The sequence below is a fragment of the Talpa europaea genome, assembly GCF_964194135.1.
Source record: "Talpa europaea genome assembly, chromosome: 15".
NCBI lineage: Eukaryota > Metazoa > Chordata > Mammalia > Eulipotyphla > Talpidae > Talpa > Talpa europaea.
Genome location: NC_140083.1, coordinates 16,253,805 through 16,275,923, shown reverse-complemented (window position 1 = coordinate 16,275,923; position 22,119 = coordinate 16,253,805). Strand labels below are relative to the sequence as shown.

The following is a 22,119-nucleotide window of genomic DNA, read 5'->3' as shown; positions in this document are numbered from 1 at the left end:
AAGAGCTGGCAACAAATGTGAGAAAATGTGTCAAAAATTGCTTCTTATTAAAATGGTGTCTAGCATCTAAAGGGGACAGGAAAATCTTACCTAGTGACATTTTAGACCTGTGTCACCTGCTGCTGCTCAGTGATGATGGATCCAACATGTCAGAAAAATGCTTTGATTGCCTGTTGCTAAAGTTACATTTGGAAAGGCAAGATGGTGGATGCTGGGACAGAAAGGAAAGTGGGTGAACTGAGGCCATAGTTACCGGCAATGATCCTTTCATTGGTTCTCAATGGTGGTGGAAGTATAGCCAGCTTGAGCAATGATGGATACAATCCTATAAGATAATCATTTATTAATTTCCTGGACCAATAATTATTCATATATAATAGTAGATAGTAGAAATACATAGTAACTTATCAGGTCAGGAACAATATGTAGTACTTTACAATGATTAGTGTCTTTAATTTTTATAATCTTAGGAGGTAGATATTATTATGCTTACATTACAAAGAAGAAAATTAAATGTCATAGTAAATAGATCTGTGATTCACAGCCTGGCCTGTCTGATTGCTAACTCATAAGTGCCCCACTGGGCGCCCAGGTGGTCACCATTTACCCCCTTTAGGCTAGAATCTCCTCTAAACTAAAACACTCAAGAAAAAATTTGCTGTTTTTCAGTGGCCATAGGGAGACAGATACTTTGTTCTGGCTTACTGTGATTATATGACAGTTTTTAGATGACTATATACTAACTGTAGGTTTACAGTGAACCATTATTAAAATCTTGCATCTAACTTACAGCCCTTTATAAGATTCCAGGACCTCTGTGGGACATATTTTGGCTTATACTTGTGGCAGGATTTTAAGACATTGAATTTTCTTCAACACACTGAACTCAGATCATTAACATGTTTACAAGCATGTTGGGTCTTATGTATGTCACCATGACACATTTGCAGCTCTTGTAAAGGACCAAGTGTAGTGGATGGTTTCCACACCAGATAACTGCTTTAGAACATCAGAGATTTTCTTTTGGCCTAAAGTGTTTGGTGGTAATGCTTGATACCTTTAATTCCTCACAACAGTTATTGCAATGCTCCAGTGCCTAGGAACATTTGGTGTTCTCATTATTTAACAGCATTCTAGTCTCCCTCTTACTATTTAATAATGCATATGTAATTTGGTATAGTCTCTGTAGGATTTTTGAAATGTAAAAATACCTCACTTTATAGATTATTTCTTGTATGGATGAGTAACTTGCCTGCTTGTTAACTTCATAGGGGAGATAACTCTCTGTATAAGCCTTTTATTGTAGCTGTTTATGCATTCTGCCTGGAATCTCTTCCTTGAGTTTTGACCTTATTAATATTTAAGATCTTTGATAGGGTTATTCACTCTCAGTTAGGTTGGAATTTTAAACCTTTGGGCAGATGTGTTTGATAACTGCCTCTGGGCCTTTGGATGGATATGACCGTATAGGAAGCAGCCCAAATTTCATATCACTTCCTGGGATCCTTCCTCGGCGGACTCATCTCTCGGGAGTTGTTGGCATTTTAGTTTTAATATCTACACTGTTAGAACGAGGAACACAGTCATTCTTTTCTTTTTCTTTCTTCCTGTCTCCTTCCCTTTTCTCCATACTCTCCCCCCTACCTCTTCTCTTGTTCCTTGCCTGCTTCTTCCTCCTCCTGTCCTTCCTCTTACTACTCTGCCTTCTTTTTCTGATCTATTTCAAATTGTTGAGGCTATTATTACCTTTGAAATAGCTTCTTGAATTGTCTATGGCATTTTCCAGATAAGAAGTCTCTTGAGTTGCAGATGTCAGGATAAGGGCTCCTTATGAAGGTCTTTACTCAATGCTATGTATCAAGTATGTCCCCTTTGACTTTTTTTTTTTTAAAAAGATTTATTTATTTATGCATATAAGAACTGGGGTACAGGCCAGAGGTGTGGGGGGCGAGAGGATTCACCAGAGACAGAGTGGGGAACAGAACAGGCAGATTGACCGAAGTACACTGCTGAGGGGAGCAGCGGGCGAGTCAGGAGAGGTCTGCTGCACCATGTGGGTTGCTCCCTGGCCAGGGATCGAACTAGGACTGAGTGGCTGCTGATAGCTTCATAGGTTGCGTCTCAACCCCTTTGACTCTTGCTCACCCTCTTCCCTCTTAAACCCAGACATGTCACTTCAGTTACTAATGTCCCCTGGTTTTTGTAAGAATTTTACTTTGTCAAATTGGGGATGACTAACATTTTAAAAGGAGTCCTCCAGTGGCTCTGTTAAGAGCACATAGTAGGAGTTGCCAGGGTAGAGATGGGGAGACTGGTTAGGAGGGAGGGTGCAGTAATTCAGAGAAGACTATGAGGGCTTGGAACATAGTGGGAGTGAGAGTGCAGAGTTGATCTGGCGAGAGATGGTGGCAGTCTGGATAATTCATTTTTCTATTTTTATTGAGGCAATGTTGGTTTAGATTATTGTTTGTATTTTGGGAGTCTGTGTATTTTCTGAAGGGGGAGCCTACAGGATTTGCTGTGAACTTGATTTGGGGCTTGAGAGAAGAAGAGGAGTCAAGCGTAAGTCTAGCATTTGGCTTGAGCAACTGGAAAACAATCTCTTCTTCCTTTAATCACATGGGAACAGAAATGGGAGGAGAGGTTTCAGGGAAGAAAGATTAGGAAATCGGTTGGGGACCTGTTAATTTTGAAGTGTCTATTGGATGCACAATAGAGTAGACCACTGGTAGATGAATCTGGACTTCAGGAGAGTAGAGACCTGGGATATTAACTGGGGAGCTACCAGAATAAGGCTATTTAAAACCACAAGACTTGATGAGCTCTTCAAGGGAATGAGTGTAAATTAATTGAGAAGAGGTAGTCTAAGAATGGAGTCTTGGGGTTTCCAATATTTAAAAGGGTGGCAAAGAGGATTCAGGAGGGGTCAGGAAGGTTGGAAAAGAAACTTTAAGCCAAGTGAGGGAAATATTTTGAGCAAGAGAGTGTTATCGACTGAGTCAATTGCTGCTGATAATTTAAGTGAGATAAAGTTTATTTTATTTATTTTTTTTTTTTTTTCGTATGCATTATTTTTTTTTTTTTTTATAAATTTTATTGTTATATTCCCCATACAATTGCAGCCCCCCATTCTGACCCCAATCCCTCCCCTCCCGCCCCCGCCCCCCTAAAAGTGTCTCTGGTTCATAGTTATTTGTTGATTTTGATTTTCACTTTCTTATAGTTATTCATTTTCCTGGTCCCTTATTTAAGTTTTCTAGATTCCTGCTATGAGTGAGACCATCCGGTATTTTTCTTTTTCTTTTTGGCTTATTTCGCTGAGCATGATCCCTTCCAGCGCCATCCATGTTGCAGCAAATTGCATGTGTTTATCTTTTTTGAATGCTGAGTAATATTCCATGGTATATATGTACCACATCTTCTTGATCCAGTCATCTATTTTTGGGCATTTGGGTTGTTTCCAAAGCTTAGCTATTGTAAACAGTGCTGCTATAAACATAGGGGTGCAGGTGTTCTTTGGAATTGATGTTTCTGTGTCCTTTGGGTAAATACCTAGGAGTGGAATTGCTGGGTCATATGGAAGCTCTATGTTTAGTAGGTCCAGAAATCTCCACACAGCTTTCCACAGTGGTTGGACCAGTTTGCACTCCCACCAACAGTGCAGAAGAGTTCCTTTTTCTCCACACCCTCGCCAACATTTGTTGTTGCTAGTTTTTTTAATATGTGCCATTCTCGAAGTGAGATAAAGTTTAAATTGCACATTAGATTTAGTCACAGGAGGATTCTTGGGGATTTTGGTTGCTTATCCTTTCCTCCATGAGTTGATCTCTCTCTTCCATCTTGTCCATCATTTTAACATGTAACCAGATGCTCTCTACTTCACAGTTCCTGAAAGTCTTGGAATTTCCTAAATATTGAGAATAATAAAGCTGTCTTTTATGATGTGAATGAGGTCACTGACATTAGGGGAACATCTAAAGGTGGAGGCCTGTTGCCTGGAGAACCAAGTGTATGATTAGAGAGTTCGTTGGACTTCTGGGGAGAGGAGAGAACTAGACATTGAGTTTAATTGCCAATGGCCAATGAGTTCATTGATCATGGCTATGTAATGAAGCTCCATAAAAATCCAAGAAGATTGCGTGGGAGAGCTGGGTTAGCGAACATGCGGAAGTGCTAGGAGAACACCAGGCTTGGAGTAGGTGCAGAAATTATGCTCTTCCCCATACCTTGCCCTTCCAACTAGTTGTTCCTGAATAATATCTAATTATTAAATAATTATTTAAAAATCATATCTAATTATGAAATAATCTAATATCTAATTATTTCTAATAAATTAATGATGTAGTGCTTAGTGGGTTTTCTGAGTTCTGTGAGCCATTCTAGAAAATTAATTGTGCCTGACTTATAGCTAGTCTGTCAGAAGCCCAGATAACACCCTGGACTAGCTCTGAAGTAGAAGGTGTGAACCCTTGTGGAATCTGATGCTGTCACCAGGTGGAGAGTGCCAGAACTGAACAGAAATGAGTTCTAGACACGCTGCTGGTGCCAGAGAATAACTTGTTGGTGTGGAGAAGCCTCCAAACACAGCCATGTGAAAATGATCTAGAGATACCAAAGCCAAGCTCCACACCCAATATGGCCCCATATTCCTTTATTCTGCATCCTCCATATTGGAAACCTGCCCTTTTCATCTCTTAAGAGAGCAGTTGCCCATTTCTCTGGCTTCTTTGTTTCTTCCTTTTGTCTCTTTCCCAAGGCACCCTTGGCTTTGAAGAAGCTGCTGAAAGGAGTAGATTATTTCATCCTTTATGATCAGCAAAAGAAAAAGTAGGTGGCTTCATAAGGAAGATTGGCAAGGTCTGAAGTTATTTGCATTTCATAAGCATCAAAAGTTTTTAAGTTTTTTTTTTTTCATTTTTTAGAGAACTCCCCTATATACCAAGAAAATTCGAATGGAATGTTGCAACACCTGGAGCAGACCTGGGAGCTTTGAATTTATCAGCTTTAGTTTAGGTCTAAGAAATTTTCTGAATTAGAATGTCTTTTGCTGCTAGTGGGCTTACTGCAGCCCTTCATGTCCAATGTTATTCTTTGCTTTTCTTTCAGAATATAGCCAAGCCAAAGAACACATTTCTGTGCCCTTGGATGTGACAGATACTTTAAAATGTTTTAGACAGACCTTGGAAAAATCCAGATATCATAACAGATCAATCCGACATAGCAGAAAGTTGCTTACATTACTTCTTGCACAGACACAAGGTAAAATACTTTCAGTTCCTGCCTTAACCTTTCTTTGAGTCGGAAAATCACTCTGCGGGTCTACCATATGCTGCCATAGGGTCCTCCCTTCCCCACTTACACACCCACTCCCAGCTCCCTTTCACTTTCTTCTTCTTGTCTAAAAGATCATGCCTTCTCTCTCTCACACCTTAATTCAACCAAGGCATGGTCTCACTAATCATGGGTTCTGTGAAAGCAAGTAGAGTAGATATGAAATATTTGCTAATTCTTGATTCTGCACCTCTGTGTTATAATTTTTTTGTAAGAATGCTGCTGTAGTCTTGTTTTGTTTTCATAAGTAGATAAATTGATTCATACTCTATTAGCTAGCATCTTTTACCAAAACACTACTTTATCAGCATCAAGGAATTGGATGCATTTTACCATAAACATCAACATGATTTCTTATTTATACCATAGAGATTTCTCTTAGCTTGAAACAAGATGTTTACTGCATTTGGTTAAATTATATTTATTCATTTTCTCCCTTTTTAACATCCATTGATTTGTGAACTCAGTCAAAACAGGACTTTGAGTGGTTAAGTGGTTCCTAAAAAAAGAAGATTATATTCAAATCCAGGCTGGGAAAAATCCTTAATGATCTGTATTTAGGTTATTTAAATTTTTAAAAAAAAATCTAAGTTATGTTTTTGATCCTTGCTATTCAAATTTATTAGAATAATAATAATCTTAAAGAATAAACTTAAATCACTAAACATTAAAAAATAGAGTTGAACTTATATTTAAGATTTGCTCAAGATTTCCATAGAGCTGATCTTTTGGAAATTTGACCAACTTTTTTTTTTTTTTTTTAACCACCATTCAGAATATTTATTGTCGCTTCTCCCCCCAAGCACTTGCTAGGATATGTACCCCATAGTTTTGGGTTGTATTGTTCATTATATTAACTCTCCCCATCATATCTAAGCTTCTTTTAATTATGGTATAGACTGACAATGGCTAGGGCTTGAATTAAAACAGCAAATACAAGTCTCAGTAATGGTTTACAACTCACTTTGAATCTCACTTGGTAGCCAAACATTCTCAGCAGTGTGTCCCCAAACCTCGGGCTGTTGACCTCAAAATCCATATTATCTTCACTCTGCTGCTTTTGATGACTTCACCTAGAATACTTTTCCTTTTCCTGCATGTGTTCTCTGATGTTACAAAGAGACAGTTCTTTTCATTTTATTCCTCTCTTCAGGTCACAACTCCCTATTGTTGCTTCTCTCCCTGAGGTCTCTGCCCCAGAAGCAAACTAACATTTTACTGTTGAAGCTCTTAAAAAAGGCAAACCCAAAATGACTTCTGCCAATCCCCAGAGAGGCAGAGCATCATCTCAACATTTCCCTTCTGCAAACTACCTTCTGCAGTGTTCTTTATAAAATAACATGAGTATTGGACCCCCACACACCAGAGTTCTTCAGAAATGATTCTGGGTGCTTAGTTTAAGGGAACAACACCCCTCACACTACAACTAAGTCTCAGGTTACACATAAAAATGTTCCTTTTTTTCTGGGCCTTCCTGGTGGCCTCGGGGTTAAGTCTCAGCACTGTTATGGCTATCACCACTAACGTTTTAGTTCAATCCCTGGCCAGGGAGCTGACCCATATGGTGCAGCAGACCTCTCCTGTCTTGCCTGCTGCTCCCCTAAGCAGTATATTTCAGTCAATCCTCCCTGCTCCCTGCTCTGTCTCTGGTGAATCCTCTCATTCCTGTACCTCTGGCCTGTACCTCAGTTCTTCTATGCAAAAATAAAATAAAATTTTTTTTAAAAAATTCCTTTTTTTCCTCCTTTGCCATTATCTTCTACCTTTCCCCTCCTTATTAACTTACTTTCAAATTTCTTTTTAATTTTCTAAATGAATTTAGGAGACAGAGCAGTAAACAATTCAAAATTTACTAGTGGAAAGGTGGAATTTTGCCTGGGGACAGAAGAGATGCATCTGCCGACTCCCCCTGACCTTTCTCAGGAACATTTCAGAGTTTTTAGTTCTGTGGAGAAAAGCAAACTCCCTTATTCACAACTTGGACTCGTGATTTCTTCTTATCATGAAACTATAGGTAAGATAATTTTTCTTTATATTTCCATTTTCAATGTGATCTTCCACATTCCTGTTGAGATTTCATTTGGTCCTAAAATGGTATCTTTAAATGTTGAGGGAAAGAATTTGAACAGAGAATCTTATTGTCATATCCTTGTAGATGGGGACAGAGTGGTGTGGAGACAAGATGTTTCCAGCCCCCTTCCCCCACATGTTGCCCATTTTCCCAGCTGGTTACCACTGCAAGATTCTAGGCCATTTCTGTCCATCTGTCCTTAATTGCATCTGTGAACTGCTTGTCAGAATGTGCTCGCTCTTGTGTCCTTTTGTTCTGCCCAGCTGGCTCCGTTTCCTTGTCTTTCTGCTTAATACGTGATTCTACAGATTCAGCAGTCTGCACGCAGCCCATGTGGTAGCACCAACATCCCTCCCTTTTTATAACAAAGATTTTGTAATTCTCCCTTTACTTCTCAAAATAAAATGTATATTTAATGTATTTTTTCTCACACACGTTGCTTCTGAAAATCAATGTGAAGTGCTAAACATGAATTAAAGGAAAAATAAAATAACTTTACAATAAAGGAATTAATTCTGTAAGGCCCTAGAAAGTGTAGTAAAGCAATCACATCTTATGGCCAGAATCTCCCTACATGTGACAGCTGTGGATGTGGACTGAACCAGGTGACGGTTTTGGTGACTCAGGTGCTGTTAGCATTTATTTTGGTGATGTGACTTTCTAAGGTGGAAAATAAATCTAGGTGAAGTTATGAATAAAAAATATATTGCAGTGCTTGTTTTTCTGGAAAATTCAGAGCATTTTGAAAATATGCAAAAATACTTTTTATGTGTAAAGTTAAGTCAGATGTTAGACTCAATCATTATAGACACGTTTCTCATCTTTTCCTTCACTGTAGGGGAAGGTTCTGTGCATTGCAGGTGACCTAGTATCTGTGGTCTTCACCTATGAGGTACCAGGAGATGCCCCACTGTGACCACTTGGGACAGATTCTTTCCTCAGATTCCTGAAATACCCTCCAGGGGGCAGTATTGCCCACATTAGAAACCACTGCCACCACGGTTGGAATTTTGTGGCTGCTCATTAATGCATCCTAAAGGCATGCATTAATCACACCCCTCCCTCCACAAATTCAGATAATAAAGATGTACTTTTTTGAACAAAAGGACAAATCTGACATACTGTGTTCTTTCTTGTTGCATCCCCACTTCCCCAAAACCTTCCCATCTGCTCTAGAATAATATCCACATTTCTCCATATGTAATTCAGAGGCCTCCGTAATCTTACCATTACCTCCTCCTTCACCTTCCCATGAAAACCTTACTGCAGCCACACATCAGAATCACGTCTGTCCAGCCCTTCTCCCTTGCATGCTTTTCTGAATTTCTCTTCTCAACCATGTCTTCCTGCTAGATTCTTATTGCATTTTCTCCCTGATTCCTACCTGTTAGACTCAATCTCTCACTCCACTATGTTCAAATAAATCACTGTTTGCTCTCTTTCTCTCTCTATATCCTGTGACATTTGAAGGCACTATTAGCTTGCCGTTTTCTTATCTACACAGTTAAGGCATAATGTAGTTTAAAATATTCTTGCAAATATAAAGGAAATATTTTTCAAGAACTGACATTTGTTCTTTCACTTGATTAAAAATACAGATGTTCTCCAAGCCAGCAATCAAAGAAGCCTTAAAGTTCAGGCACTGCACGAACTTGGAAGTCTTCTCATCTTTGCGGGAAAGAAAAGGTAGATTTTTAGGAGCTGATAGAACAAAAGGAAACTTGGTTTGACAAACATTTTTTAATTACAATGAAAATACAGTGTTTTCCCTACATTTTAGTTATTTGGTGATAATATCACAGAGCTATATTTTATTCATCAAATGCTCCTCGAGAAAACAGTGATGAGCAATAAATGGTATAGATTTATTCTCTGGTATTTTCATTAAAGTGTTGACTCAGTACATTTGCTTTCCCTCTCGAAAGATAGATTTGATAACAAAGGTTTGAGAAAATGAACTGCCTGGTGCTATTCCCATTTTAGGGCTGCTTTTAAATGTTGGTCTCAAGCTCTTGATGACATATTCAGAAAGCAGGATGTGCTGCATACATGGAAAGAGCTCGGTGTCTTGCTGACCAATGTCACTGACAGCTGCTCATCTTCAGGTTTAAAAGACTACAGTGAGGAGTTTCTGTTGAAAGTCGGCATTTGGGGGTGTTTGCAAGGAGCCGTCATCTCAGCAAAAATAGCACAGTGAGTGTACAATGGAATGATCTGCATAACAGCTAGTAGCTTCCCTCCGGTGCGTACACCATGCTCAGAGTACTGTGCCCTGCCTTGCACTGCTGGGTCCGTGGGCCGCTGTGTTCATATCACTCAGGGTGATACCATTTACTTATCTGTCATGTTTATGACTTGCGACCTTCTCCTCCTGTAATGTCTACCCCCAGACTATGAGTGCTGCCTGGGCACTGGCTTTGTTCACCGATGCCTGGCTTGAAGTTGGCATCAATAAATATTTATTGGCTACTCAAGCAGTGAATGAACAGTTGGTTTGGGAGCAAGAATAACTCTTCTGCCAGTGGGGGCTGATGGACTTGCATCTAAATCCAAAGCGTCCTACTAACCCTGACCCTCAAAAAGCTACTCATTCTCTCAGAGCCAGCCTCAGTGTCCTCATCTGAGATCTGAGATGGGAGAGTGACATGACATACTGTAATAATCTGCTGAGCTGCCGTAACAAGGTTCCACAGACTGGGAGGCTTCAACAACAGAAATTTATTTCTCACACTTCTGAAGGCAAGAAGTCTGAAATCAGGTAGTTGTCAGCAAGGCTAGATTCTTCTGAGGCTCCTCTCCTTGGTTTGACGATGGCTGTCTGCTGGCTATGACCTCTTGAGTCTCCCCTCTGTTATTGTGCCTTAATTTCCTCTTCTTATAAGGGCAGCAGTCATTTCAGATTAGAACCTACCCTGTTGACCCCATATTAACTTAATTACCTCCTTAAAGATCCTCCCCCCCAAGTACAGTCCTATTCTGGGGGGAGAGAGGGAGATGCATAATTTAGCCTGTAAGATATGCTCTGTTAGTTTCCTGTTACTGCTGCGACAAATGACCACAAATTTAATTGCTTGAAACAACACAAATATATTAGGGAGGCCAGAAGGCTCGAAGATTGATATGTTGGGAGGCTGTGCCCTCTCCAGAATTTCTAGGGGAGAATGTTTCCTTGCTTTTTCCCACTTCTAGAGGTCTCCCGTACTCTTTGCTGGTACTGCCTTGTTCTTCCTTTAGAACCAATGACCTCTCTCTCTCATTTCTGCTTCCATCCTTATATCTCCTCCTCTTGCTGACCTTGTTGTCTTTCTCTTATATGGTCCATGGTGATCATATTGAACCCACCTGAATAATCCAAGCTAAGCTCTCCATATATAGGTTCTTAATTCTTTTTTTCCATGTAAGGTAACTCATGGGTTTGGGAGGGTTAGGACGTAGACACCTTGGGGGGGGTATTATTCAGTCTACCACACATATGTGCATGTTTGCCACTATGTCTTATATATACTTAGCATTCACAGATATCTTAAATATTTGATTACTGTGAGAAAGTAGTGGGTATAGAGAGTAGAGGTACAGGTTTTCCTCACCTTTCCAGTTACACTTTTGGCTTACCTATCGGGCATGCTGGGCAGACACTTGTGCAGCAGTATTTTGAGCTGCAGAGTAAATTTTTAAAAATGATAATTTGTGTGAGTAAATAGTCACATGTTTTTAGAAAATCAGCACCATCGGGCAGCAGGAGTAAGAAATTAAAACATAGTAAACATTAAAGACTTTTCTTAACCTCTGTCAATTTGATTTGTACTCCTGGGGAAAAGCTCAAATTTACACACACACACACACACACACACACACACACACGCTCCCCACCACAGATAGGAGCTTGTGACTTAGTAGAACTTGGCAACAGATAATAGAAAAGCTGAGGAAGGTTCACAGCTTGACAAAGAACAGCTACAGCATTCCTGCCGGGGGGCACCTCAGCTTCTCTGAGCCTCTGGAATCATTACTTAGTGATTTTCAACCACCAGAGAGTCATTTCCTGGTTCTGCAGCGGGAAGCCTGACTTGCACAGGATGATTCCACAGGGGCTGTGACTGCTCCCAGGGGCTTCCTGAGGAAAAGAACTTCTCACCGTTGAGACAGACAAAACACCACACTCATATATCCACGTGGAAAAGCTGTGCTCAGTCATTGTCATTAATATAGCAAAGATGAGATGACTAGTTGCATTTAAATAAGATTTAGAAGCAGGTAATGTGGATTACAGCCACCACTTGCTGTATGACCTCAGATAAGCTAATAGTTTAACATTCAGTGATATCACATATGAGATAATGCATCCTTCTCAGGATGGGTTAATGAGGATTAACTGAGATTATGTTTATAAAGCATTTACCTATACTGTCCAACACAAAAATGGCCTCCAACAAATTACAACTTAATATGATGCTAATTCACTCTAAAAATAAATACGTCCAGCTACCATGGAATTTAAAAGGCCCATCTGAAATGATTAAAGCATTAATAATCTACAATGTGGATTATGAGTTGTAAATGCAAGTTTCAAGCACCTATAAAGAAAGCTCAAACTCTTAAGGGACATAAAACAGACAGTAGCAAATGAAAGATATTACCTTTACCTTTGGAGGAGAGATTTATCCATTGGTCCATGTTATTCCCATAATGAGAAATCATATTGTTTCAGCATTTTGGAGGGAATTATTTTTCACTGTACTCATCAAAAGACTTTTAAATTGTGCACCTGTTTCCCCCCCAAATTCCTCTACTAGGGATAGAACTTGAGGAATTAGTAGCTGAAGTTCTCAAAAATGTAGGTACAACGATGTTTAATGTCTATTTCAAGTATTAGAGAACACAAAATGGAGATTAATATTTTTATATAAGGGTACACCCATATGATAAAATATGAAAGTTCTGTAAAAAATGATGTAGCTCATTATGTCCATGAACAGAAAATTTATTTAGAAAAAGTGTCTATTGCAAAATTTAGCCTGTAAGACATACTGTATTAGTTTCCTATTACTGCTGCAACAAATTATTTCCAGTCTTACTAATTCTAGTCTTAATAAGTGTAACTATATATAGAAACAATCTAGAAGGAAATTTGCCAGAATCATGTTTAGGTGGTAGAATTGCAGGTGATTTCTCATTGGTCTTTTCCTGCTTTTCTGTGCTCTACATACATACTATATGAGTATGTAACACCTTCAGAATCATAAAGACTTTTTGTTTTGGAAAACCTATGAGTATTTGAGTCACTTTTGCAAAAGAAATGTTTGGAAATTATTTCCAAATCAGTTTCTTTTTCTTATACTTTAGATTTATTAAGACTTTGGACGTTGAGAAGCGAACCAACTGTTGCCTTTTGTCTGCACTACTCTTTCAGGTAACACTTTATGTCTGTCTTTCTGCAGGAGCAGGACTATCCATTCAGTCAGTAAAAAAAGAAAAGAGTCCAGGAGTTGATCATCTTTATAAAACTCGATGAAGGAAAATAGCATGAACCTTGATTAAATATCATAAGCTTGATTAAATATCATTGGCTGAACCTCTGCAGCACTTTCATCTTTAACATTCAGCCGAGCGGGTTTTCTCCTTTAGTTTACAGAGAAGGAACCCCAGTTTCCTGTCATTAGTGAGACTGTGTCGCTCAGTGAGTGGCGATGCCAGTCTGCGTGTCTCCAATGGTTGGGTCACCTCATCCCTCGATAAATTATTGCTCGATTTTGTGATGTAAAATGGAATGAAAGCAAGAATTAAGTTGAAGACTACAAAAATGGAGTGTATATACAGAAGTAGGGTTGTTTATAGTTCTTAGGATTTTGATTTGACTTTCCTGAAGAAAAGAAATTTCATCTGGAATACAAGACATTTTGAAATTTCAACCTACTAAAGTTTCTGTTTACTTTGAAGGGTGGACACCCTTGTTCTATGTATCACGGGACTCTGATAGCTTATGGAATCTAGATAAATTTTTATGAAAAGTCTTCTCTGCATGTAAGGCCAGACATTTCAGTTTTCTTATATTCATTCACCTCTTGCCAGTGGTTCAGAGGAAAGAGGTGGAGGAGGCAAGGATTCAGAGGGAATGTTCCTGCGGTTCCAACTCCTGATACTGAATTCTTTCTGCTACTCCTTACTCTAGAAGACAATGCTGTTTATACTTCAGAAAATTCATGATATAAAAATATATTCAACATTTTTACTTCATGTGGGCATAATTTCTTAGTAATACTATCCCTAAAATAAAGATTCACTGGTAGAGTATGACGATATGCCAATTACTTTAATGAATTTAAAGGAAATTTGTAAAATTGAAAATGTAAACAACTACGTAGTATTTTGGAGTAGGATATCTTATAACTTTAATGAGAAATCTGCTTAAAACTAGATATGTGCATTAAATTAATTATATAATGCATTTGTTATCAAGAAATGGTATTTATTTTTAATAATATAAGAAGTGCTCCTAAATGTAAAATTTAATTCTATTTATCTTGTTTCTATAAAACCTAGTCTAATGTTAGTCATATAAATCACTTATGAAGGATTGGTGGAGTTAGATCATCTTTTCCTTTAATGCAGTTGAAAGTTCAGATTTACCTCTGCCTGATTTAGACTTCTGAAATAAGACTTCTGTGCTGATAGCTTGCTATAATGGAAAGAATATAGATTTTTGAGTTAAATTGATTTGACTTTGAATCCACTTTCTGCCACCATTTTCTTATGACCTCAGAGAAATTAATAGTTTAATACTCAGTGATATTAGATATGAGATAATCCTTCCTTCTAAGGTTGGGTCAAAGGAGGGTTAAATGAGATAATGTTTATAAAGCATTTACCTATAGCGTCCAACACAAAATGGCCTCCAACAAATTGTAACTTAATATGATGATAATTCATTCTAAAAGCAAATATATCCAACTACCATGGAATTTAAAAGGCCTGTCTGAAATGATTACAGCATTTAGAACCTGCAATGATGATAATACTAATGATAAGTACTGATTTTTCACAGGGTCCAGTGTTCTATGCATGTGCTAAGCACTTTAGGAAGAAACATGTGTGCTTATTTCTGTTTCATTGTTGCTGATGTATTTATAGTTTTTTATTTTACCTTTTTACATTTTCAGGGTTTGCTTAGAACCACACTTCCACACCCCAAAGCTGAACGTTGCTATGCTCAGTATGAAATCACTCAACTTCTTCCAGGCATTGAACTCTTCTCAGATAGATACAGGGCTGACATCTGCTCTGTGGTTGCAAGTCTATATTATGTTATACGAGAGCTACACTTTGTCGGGCAAAGTCTCTTAGTAAGTAGTTTATAAAATCAACAAATCTTAATTCACTATGGAATTTTTGGCTCCGATTACCTAACACTTTATCAATTTTTCTATTTTTTTGATTCGTCCTTAAACTCTGTATTTAGGATTCTTATCCATACTTCAAAATAAAATATGTCAATATTCTTTCATTGACATCATTGTTTGTATTGCATTTCAGGTATAAAAACAATGTCTAGTTTTTTTTCCTTTTTACTCTGTCACTTTTTTCTTAAGGACTTTGGTAAAATTGGCTAGAGGTGTTAACTGGTCTCAAGCAGAGGCATCTAGTGTATATGTAACTCAACTCTTGGTAGTCATCATGCAGCTCATATAAATATCAAAATTATGAGAGCATTTCTTTATTGAAATAAATTTAGCTTTGTGTCTCCTGTATTTTGTCTAAGCATGCTGCTAAGTGAACAACATATTCTATCTGAAATAAAAGACATTTCTTAATGTCTTAGCAAATGCCTCACCCAAATATAGCCCTCTTTTCCCTTGGGGAAATAAATACAGCATATATCATAAATTTGAAGTTGGTTGCAATTTAAAAATAAATTAGTATGCGTCAGCTGTTGGTCATTTTATAATTCTGCCTTATTCTCTTCCCTAATGTTACTTTCTCTATTTTTTGGCCTTTCCCTGCACCCATGTTTGCATCTAATATTAAGTCTTTCTCTTTTTCTGCTTCTTTCCTTTTCCTCCACATTTTTCATAAGGACTTTCTTTCCCCCCACATATATTGTTTTCTATTCTCTCACTACAAACTTACTCCCTTTCTTTACAAGATTTATTGGACTCTGTTGTAAGTTGTTAAATTGTAAAGCCATGTGTTAAAGTGATGAGGTTGATAAGTGCTAACAGTTGGCAGATTTGGGCAAGAAATTGTTTATTAGGAAAAAAGTAACACCACAAAATAGTGCTCCTCATTGTTAAGGGGATTCACTTCTAGATTTAGAAAATAGTTCATTCCCCTGGGTAACCTTTAGCTGCTTAGTCATATTCATATATAATACATATCACTGCCTTGGAAAAGAAATGAGAAATTTTTTCTCTGAAGCTTAAGAAATTGAAAGCATTTTTTTTTCTGAATAATTGAGCAATTGGCATCTATAAAATGGTGTGTTTTTATTTCTCAATAAAAAAGAAACTAATTCTCAAGGTAATATACCCTCTTTTTGTTTTGTTATACATTAATTGTAGAAAAAGGTATTGTGATGTTTGTGGTGCATAATTGTAGAAAAATATATGATGTTAGAAATCATTTAAGACCAATCCTTCTAATCCTTTTTAAAAGCTGTTGCCATTATCAGTTGCCAGTTGACTGATAATTAGAAACTCCTTAGCTAAACTGGCAAGATGTAAGCAGTTTGTATTTTGTATTGCACCCATCTCGAGAAATCCAGTGGCTAAGTAGGTTTTGATCACATAGAAAATTTCCTAGGGGATACATTGGTGTGGCATCATGGGAGACAGTTAGCTAAATAATGGGGACCCCAATCATCTCCTTGACTCATCTCTTTTTGGTGGAGCAGGATCCTTCTGCAGAAACTGAGCTTCAGTTTTGAGTTGAGATCAGGCACTGTTCAGAAGTCTGGTAATCCTAGCCCCTCCATACCTGTTTCAGACTGGATAGTGGTCAGGCCAGGAGTGATACTGATAATCTGTAACGTATACTCATGAAACTTCAAGAAGACTTGGACTTTGGGTTAATTATAGGAAAGTAAAAATATCATGTGAAAAGTTTGTGTTTTAATAAAATATATTCTCTGTGAAGGAAAGGGTTCCTTAGGTTTTGTTCTCATACAGCAGTGCCTGACACAAAATAGGCATGTTATATATATATATATTGCCTATATATATATATATATATTCTTATCAAAGACAAGTGGCAACTGATATTGAGATGAATCAAGGGACTTGACTATGAGTTCCCTTGCTTCAAATTTTGTATTTATTGGATATCTCATTTGCTAGAATGTTTCCAAATTTCTCAGTTATTCAGACATATAGGTTGACTTAACCTTTTTTTAAAGAAGATAACTAATTGGAATTACACTTGATTGAATTTTTACTTTTCCGTGCTTAAAGAGTTGTAAAACTTAGGATTGAGTGGAAAGTGGTATTTACTTGGCACTGGAAGTCCCTGACTGCACTTTAAAATTCTGATAAAGTTATGAAGCTGTATGCCAGACAGATCATTTCATTTATACCGCACAATACAGTCTCCTACAAGGGGAAACTGTTCTTTTATATAACGCCTCCAATATTTGATTTTGGCTAAGTTTTACTATGTATTGAGACCTGATAAACTATGGTTTAAAACTGAAAGTTGTTTTTTTTTTTTTTTCCTCTTGGTAGACTCTGCCTCTCCTTGCATTGTACCAATATTTTGTCTCGGGGATTTGCCAGGACCTAGTCAGAAATCTAGAAGCAAGAATTCTCAAGGTATTTACAGTCTTTTAAGTCATTTGATAGTCTCTGTATGTACAAACACTGACTCTTATCTGGCTGAACACCTGAGACTGATATGTTGTATGTCAATTCCACCTCAGTTAAGAAAATCAAACATTTGATATTCTTGAACTCTTGGAGGGCACTGTCATACATTAATTCAGATTTACTAGGCATAATAATATTAATTCTAATTCATTCTAATACTCTAACACTAATAAGTTGATAAGATGATGCTATACTGATATAAGAAAATAACTCACCCATTACTGTAATTAAGAGAAAGAGCCAGTTAGAAAGAGCCAGAAATATCTAGATTTTTATGCTCAGACCACAATAAAGTGAGTATAACCACACCTGGTAACAAGGTGTAAGCCTGGAAATCACCACGTGTGACAGTCTGGTTTCCTGGTAGAAGCCAATATGTCAGTTTTCTGAAGTTTCTGTGAATTTATTGCTAAAAATCTTTATATATATCATTTTATGTATATCATGGAATATAAGAATTTTTCAATGCACAAGAAATGGAAGCAATAAGGGAGCACTAAATCCCAGTTCTGCAACTGGACCTTAATTTTGGCTAAATTAAAATTCAGTCATTTTCTCAATCCCCTTTCCTAGTATCCTATGGTCACAGGTTCTAACTTTCGCTGAGTTTTTTTTGTATATGAATCAACTCAGCATCTTCCTGTTCTGTACTTCCTCATCTCAGAATTCAACTCTCTTCCATGTTTTCATACACACACGCCCACCACCACCACCACCACCACACACAACACGTTCACCCAAGGTCTTTAGTTTTATATCGAACTTTACTGAAAATTAGGAAGACCTGGAAATTTATGTTAGAGGCAAAAGAAACAATTTATACAGAATGTTTGGCATCTCTGAACTTAAATTTTTTCTTGTCCAATATCTCCCTCTTCTGCCTCCCATCCCATCCCATGGTGTAACCAGTTATGTGCTGGTCAGTGTTTCACAACTTGCTTAAAAAAAATGCCCTGCTTGTGGCACGTGCAGTTTCCATGGTGAAGAAATGCCCACTCTAGACTGCAGCCTGCGGACTGGGCACTGTTGGCCTTGGAACAAGCTGTAGCTAGGCCCTGTAAGTGGGATGCGTGAGCTCCAGTACTATTTTGGACATACCCTATACCCTTCTTCCCCAAACCTTCCCCAAGTTCTACTGAGGGAAAATTAGACTTCCTTGTGAACTGCTCTCTCCATACCCACCATACCCTTGGGCCCAAGTTTTCAGACCCAGGAGTCCATTGCATTCCATTTCTAAATCAAGAAAATATCTTCTGAAGGAGACCCCTGATGCTGACTCTTTATAGATTTTAAACCCAGAAATGACCAATTTAAAATTTCTGAGTCACCCTTTCTTAGTTACCGAACTCCCAAGATTTCTGCTTTTGAATTCCAACCACAATTTAAAAAAAAAAAAAAAACAGTATAAAACACTTTCCTTTCTTTTTAAAAACAGCATTCTTTTCAAGACTGGAAAAATTTTAAAGATAGGGCCTGTTTCTTATTCATCTTTTAGTTCCCTATAGTCTTTTGACTAATAAATGCCTAACTCAATATTTAATGATTAACTGTTGAATTAAAAACCTGTGCTTATTAAGTGCCTACTGTCCACATTCTCCCTAGTGTTTTGTGGGAACTCACTTAGAAGATACTTGGCAAATATTTATTGATGTTGAAATTGTGCAAAACTTGGGGGATCTCACAGTTTGTGGTTTCTTCACCTGTGCACTCACAAATGCACGACGCGACTCAATCTCAGGGTACAATAACAGGCTTTATTTACAAAGGGGAACTTGAGATAAGGAAAGGGCCCCTAAGGTCACAATTGACTAGCTGCCCTACCCCAGATAGTGTCCACAGTGCCCAGTAGTCCAAACCAAAAGCTGCTAGGGCAAGGCAACATTGTCCTTCCAAAGGGGGCTTGGAACTGGAGGCACTTTGATGAGTGGTGACCAGGATCCAGCTAACTTGCAGTAGCTGGGGTAGCCACAGGTGGCGTTGCTGAGGCCGCCTCCAACAGAGTTTCTCCTGAAGCTACTTTCAAGCTGAGTCAAATCTCAGCCAACTCAAGCCTTCCCAGGCTGCCTCTCTCGAAATGACTGAAGCCTTCCCAAGCCAAATCAAGCCTCTCCTCTCAAGCTGGCTCCAAGTCTCCCCAGGCAGCCCCTTTCCCAGGCAACCCCTCTCTCAGAGACCTTCTCCAGCAACAATCTGAGGCCTTTCCTAAATCTCTGTTTATATACCCGCTCCGGGGTACCCATCTTTCCAACCTGACCGGTCCATTTTCCAAACTGGCTCCTTCCAAGACTTCATTGGTGTTGGTGCAAGCTTGAACCTAATTTGCATCCATGGGAACTTGTACATGTTTGACCTGTTTTCAAAACCAGCTTGGGGTTCAAAACAAAAACCCTGGAAGTGCATCCAGTCTGCCCAGCACCATCTCATGCAGGAGCTGGGTGGATAAGCTCTGCTGTATCTGAATGGCACTGCCCAAGTTCAAACTTGACCCATGTGTCTCCAAAACTGCCACGATTTTCTCTCTTTTTTCCCCCTAAAACTCAAACACGGCTATCCCAGGGTTTGACCATGAAACCTGGTGGCCATGGTGTAGCGCAGGCTGATGTGCCCTGCTGGGAACTGCTGTTAGGATTAACCTCTGAAACAACATATGTTGAGTGCCTGCTCTGCAAAAGCACCTGGTTAGTAAGAAATCAAACAAAGGTAACCCGTGGTCCTTGCTTATAAGGAGGTGAAAATAAGAGACAGCGGAGAGACATAGGACAATAAGGCTCCACCTGCCCCTTGGCCGCTTCCTAATGAGTGTGGAGAGTGTTGTTCTAGGAATTTGAGAGAAGGACACAATGTCTTTGGGTCTTTAGGTCTCACTAAGTAGATAAGAGTTAGACTGTAAAGTGAAGAGCTGGCTGAGCAGGAGCAAGGAGGAAGAGGACATTCTTGGCAGATATCAGGGTAAAAGATGTGAGGTGAGAAAGTATTGCCTCCTATAGGGGGTGCACCGGTTCAGGTAGACTGGAGAGCAAGCAGGTTGTAGAGGATAAAGTGAGAACTCCATTCCACGATGTGGACCTTCTGGGGTCCCCGTCTTGAACTCCAGACTGTGGGGAGACACAACGTGGAAGCTGAGCAGTGAGAGAAATGAGGATACTGTGGCCACTCAGCTCTGTCATTAAGAGGCAAGAAGGCCGGATGGGCTGAGGTGACCATGAATGCCTTGTCAGGAGGCTGAAAGAAGCTCCGAAGCACAGACTGTGCAACATGGTTTCGAGGAAATGAGTCATTTTGATTGGAAATTTAGCATTGGTGACTATTTCACTCCTAGAGCAGCTCAAAGCCATAGAAGAACTGTGGACTCCATCTATTCTGTGGCCTTGGGTTGGGCGGGAAAATTAATCATAGAATTTGATAGGCGAGGGAACAGAGGAGACATAGGATCTACTGCCATAGTGGTGCTGAAAGACTGGAAGAGGATTTCCACAGGAGCCACGGAAAAGGGCAGTCCTATCAAGGAGTGAATGGCAGTCTGCGTGATGGAGTTTGTCTGACCTTTCTGAGGAAAATGAGTGGGAAGAGAGAAAAGCTCTAGTGTGGAAATTGTAAACCCTGATGTTTTCTGGCAAGTGAGACAGCAGCAGATCACGCTGTTAAGTTTCTATAGTGCCCTGTGTCTTTCAGGGAAAGCTTTCAATCTCTTTACAATCAGCTGACCTGGCTTCACCTTGCAATGGCCAACATCTTAAAAGATTTATTATTGTCAAATGTCCCATGTTCAGGGGACAGGTACCGATTCAGTATTTGTGAGTGAAGGGTTGATTTATGGGTCGTCTTTTCTTCCATCTGGATTGTTTGTTTGTGTTCACAGCATTGGTTGTTTCTGAAAATGCATGTCCATTATGATCACTGTAGCTTTTCCAAATGGTCAGATGGGCTTGATAAGTTGAAACCAGAGGCAGCCTTCATCCTTACAAGTTGTAGCCCATGTACAGCAATCTTAAGAGTCAAGACCAGAGTAACCTCCCACAGCTGTGGGGAAGTGTTTTCTCTTAGGGGTAAAGAGAAAGACAGTCATCTAGAAGGCTGACAGACTTCCTATACCCCTCTCATTCCCCGTTTGCTGTCCTGTGACATTAGGGACTAGATTAGAACCCAAGGTGTCTTAGGCAAGAACTAAGCTGTTTTCTCCATTGAAAATATTCTCATTATCTGTCATGTTTAATTTTCATGTTATTGTCACGTCCTATTTCCTCTAATTTTTATTTCTTTAAAATTTATATACTCTTGAGTGCTAAAGCAGTGCTTAAAGGAAAAGAGTAAGATGGTTAAACCTGTTGAAGATAAACTAAAATTTTGGTCTTCTGGGCCTCCCTGGTGGTGCAAGTGGTTAAGACACAACCTATGAAGCTATCCACAGCCACTGCAGCACGAGTTCAATCCCTGGCCAGGGAGCTACCCACATGGCGCAGCAGACCTCTCCTGGCTTGCCCACTGCTCCCCTTTCAGTCAATCTTCTGTTCCCCACTCTGTCTCTGGTAGATCTTCCCACTCCCCAACACCTCTGGCCTGTACCCCAGTTCTTGTGTGCATAAATAAATAAATCTTTAAAAAAATTTTAGTCTTCCATTTCTAACCCTCTTCCCATCACTCCCCAAGTTCTTGCCACACAGGCTGTTCTGTAGCACCTCGGAACCTCTAGACTGCTCCCTGCTAAAGTCCCCTCAGCATATTTTCATGTCTCTCTCCCTCACCAAATCTTCTCTTGAAGGTGGTCTTCTCACAACCTTAGAAAGAGCACATTGTCAGCACCACCTACCTCTTCTTATAATGTCTATATGCTTGCATGTCATATCCATTTAGCTAAGTCTGCAC

At 39.0% G+C, this 22,119-nt stretch overlaps 1 protein-coding gene across 1 annotated transcript in view; it reads left to right on the top strand.

Annotated features, from left to right (window-relative positions):
- CFAP54 (cilia and flagella associated protein 54) overlaps positions 1-22,119 on the top strand; it is a gene marked incomplete at both ends in the record, with an annotated part of 221,081 nt that overhangs the window by 116,070 nt on the left and 82,892 nt on the right. The window contains 7 exon segments of the mRNA XM_084254923.1: positions 5,107-5,259; positions 7,154-7,345; positions 9,001-9,088; positions 9,386-9,595; positions 12,746-12,812; positions 14,560-14,742; positions 17,116-17,202. Of these exon segments, the coding sequence (XP_084111049.1) occupies positions 5,107-5,259; positions 7,154-7,345; positions 9,001-9,088; positions 9,386-9,595; positions 12,746-12,812; positions 14,560-14,742; positions 17,116-17,202 (980 nt within the window).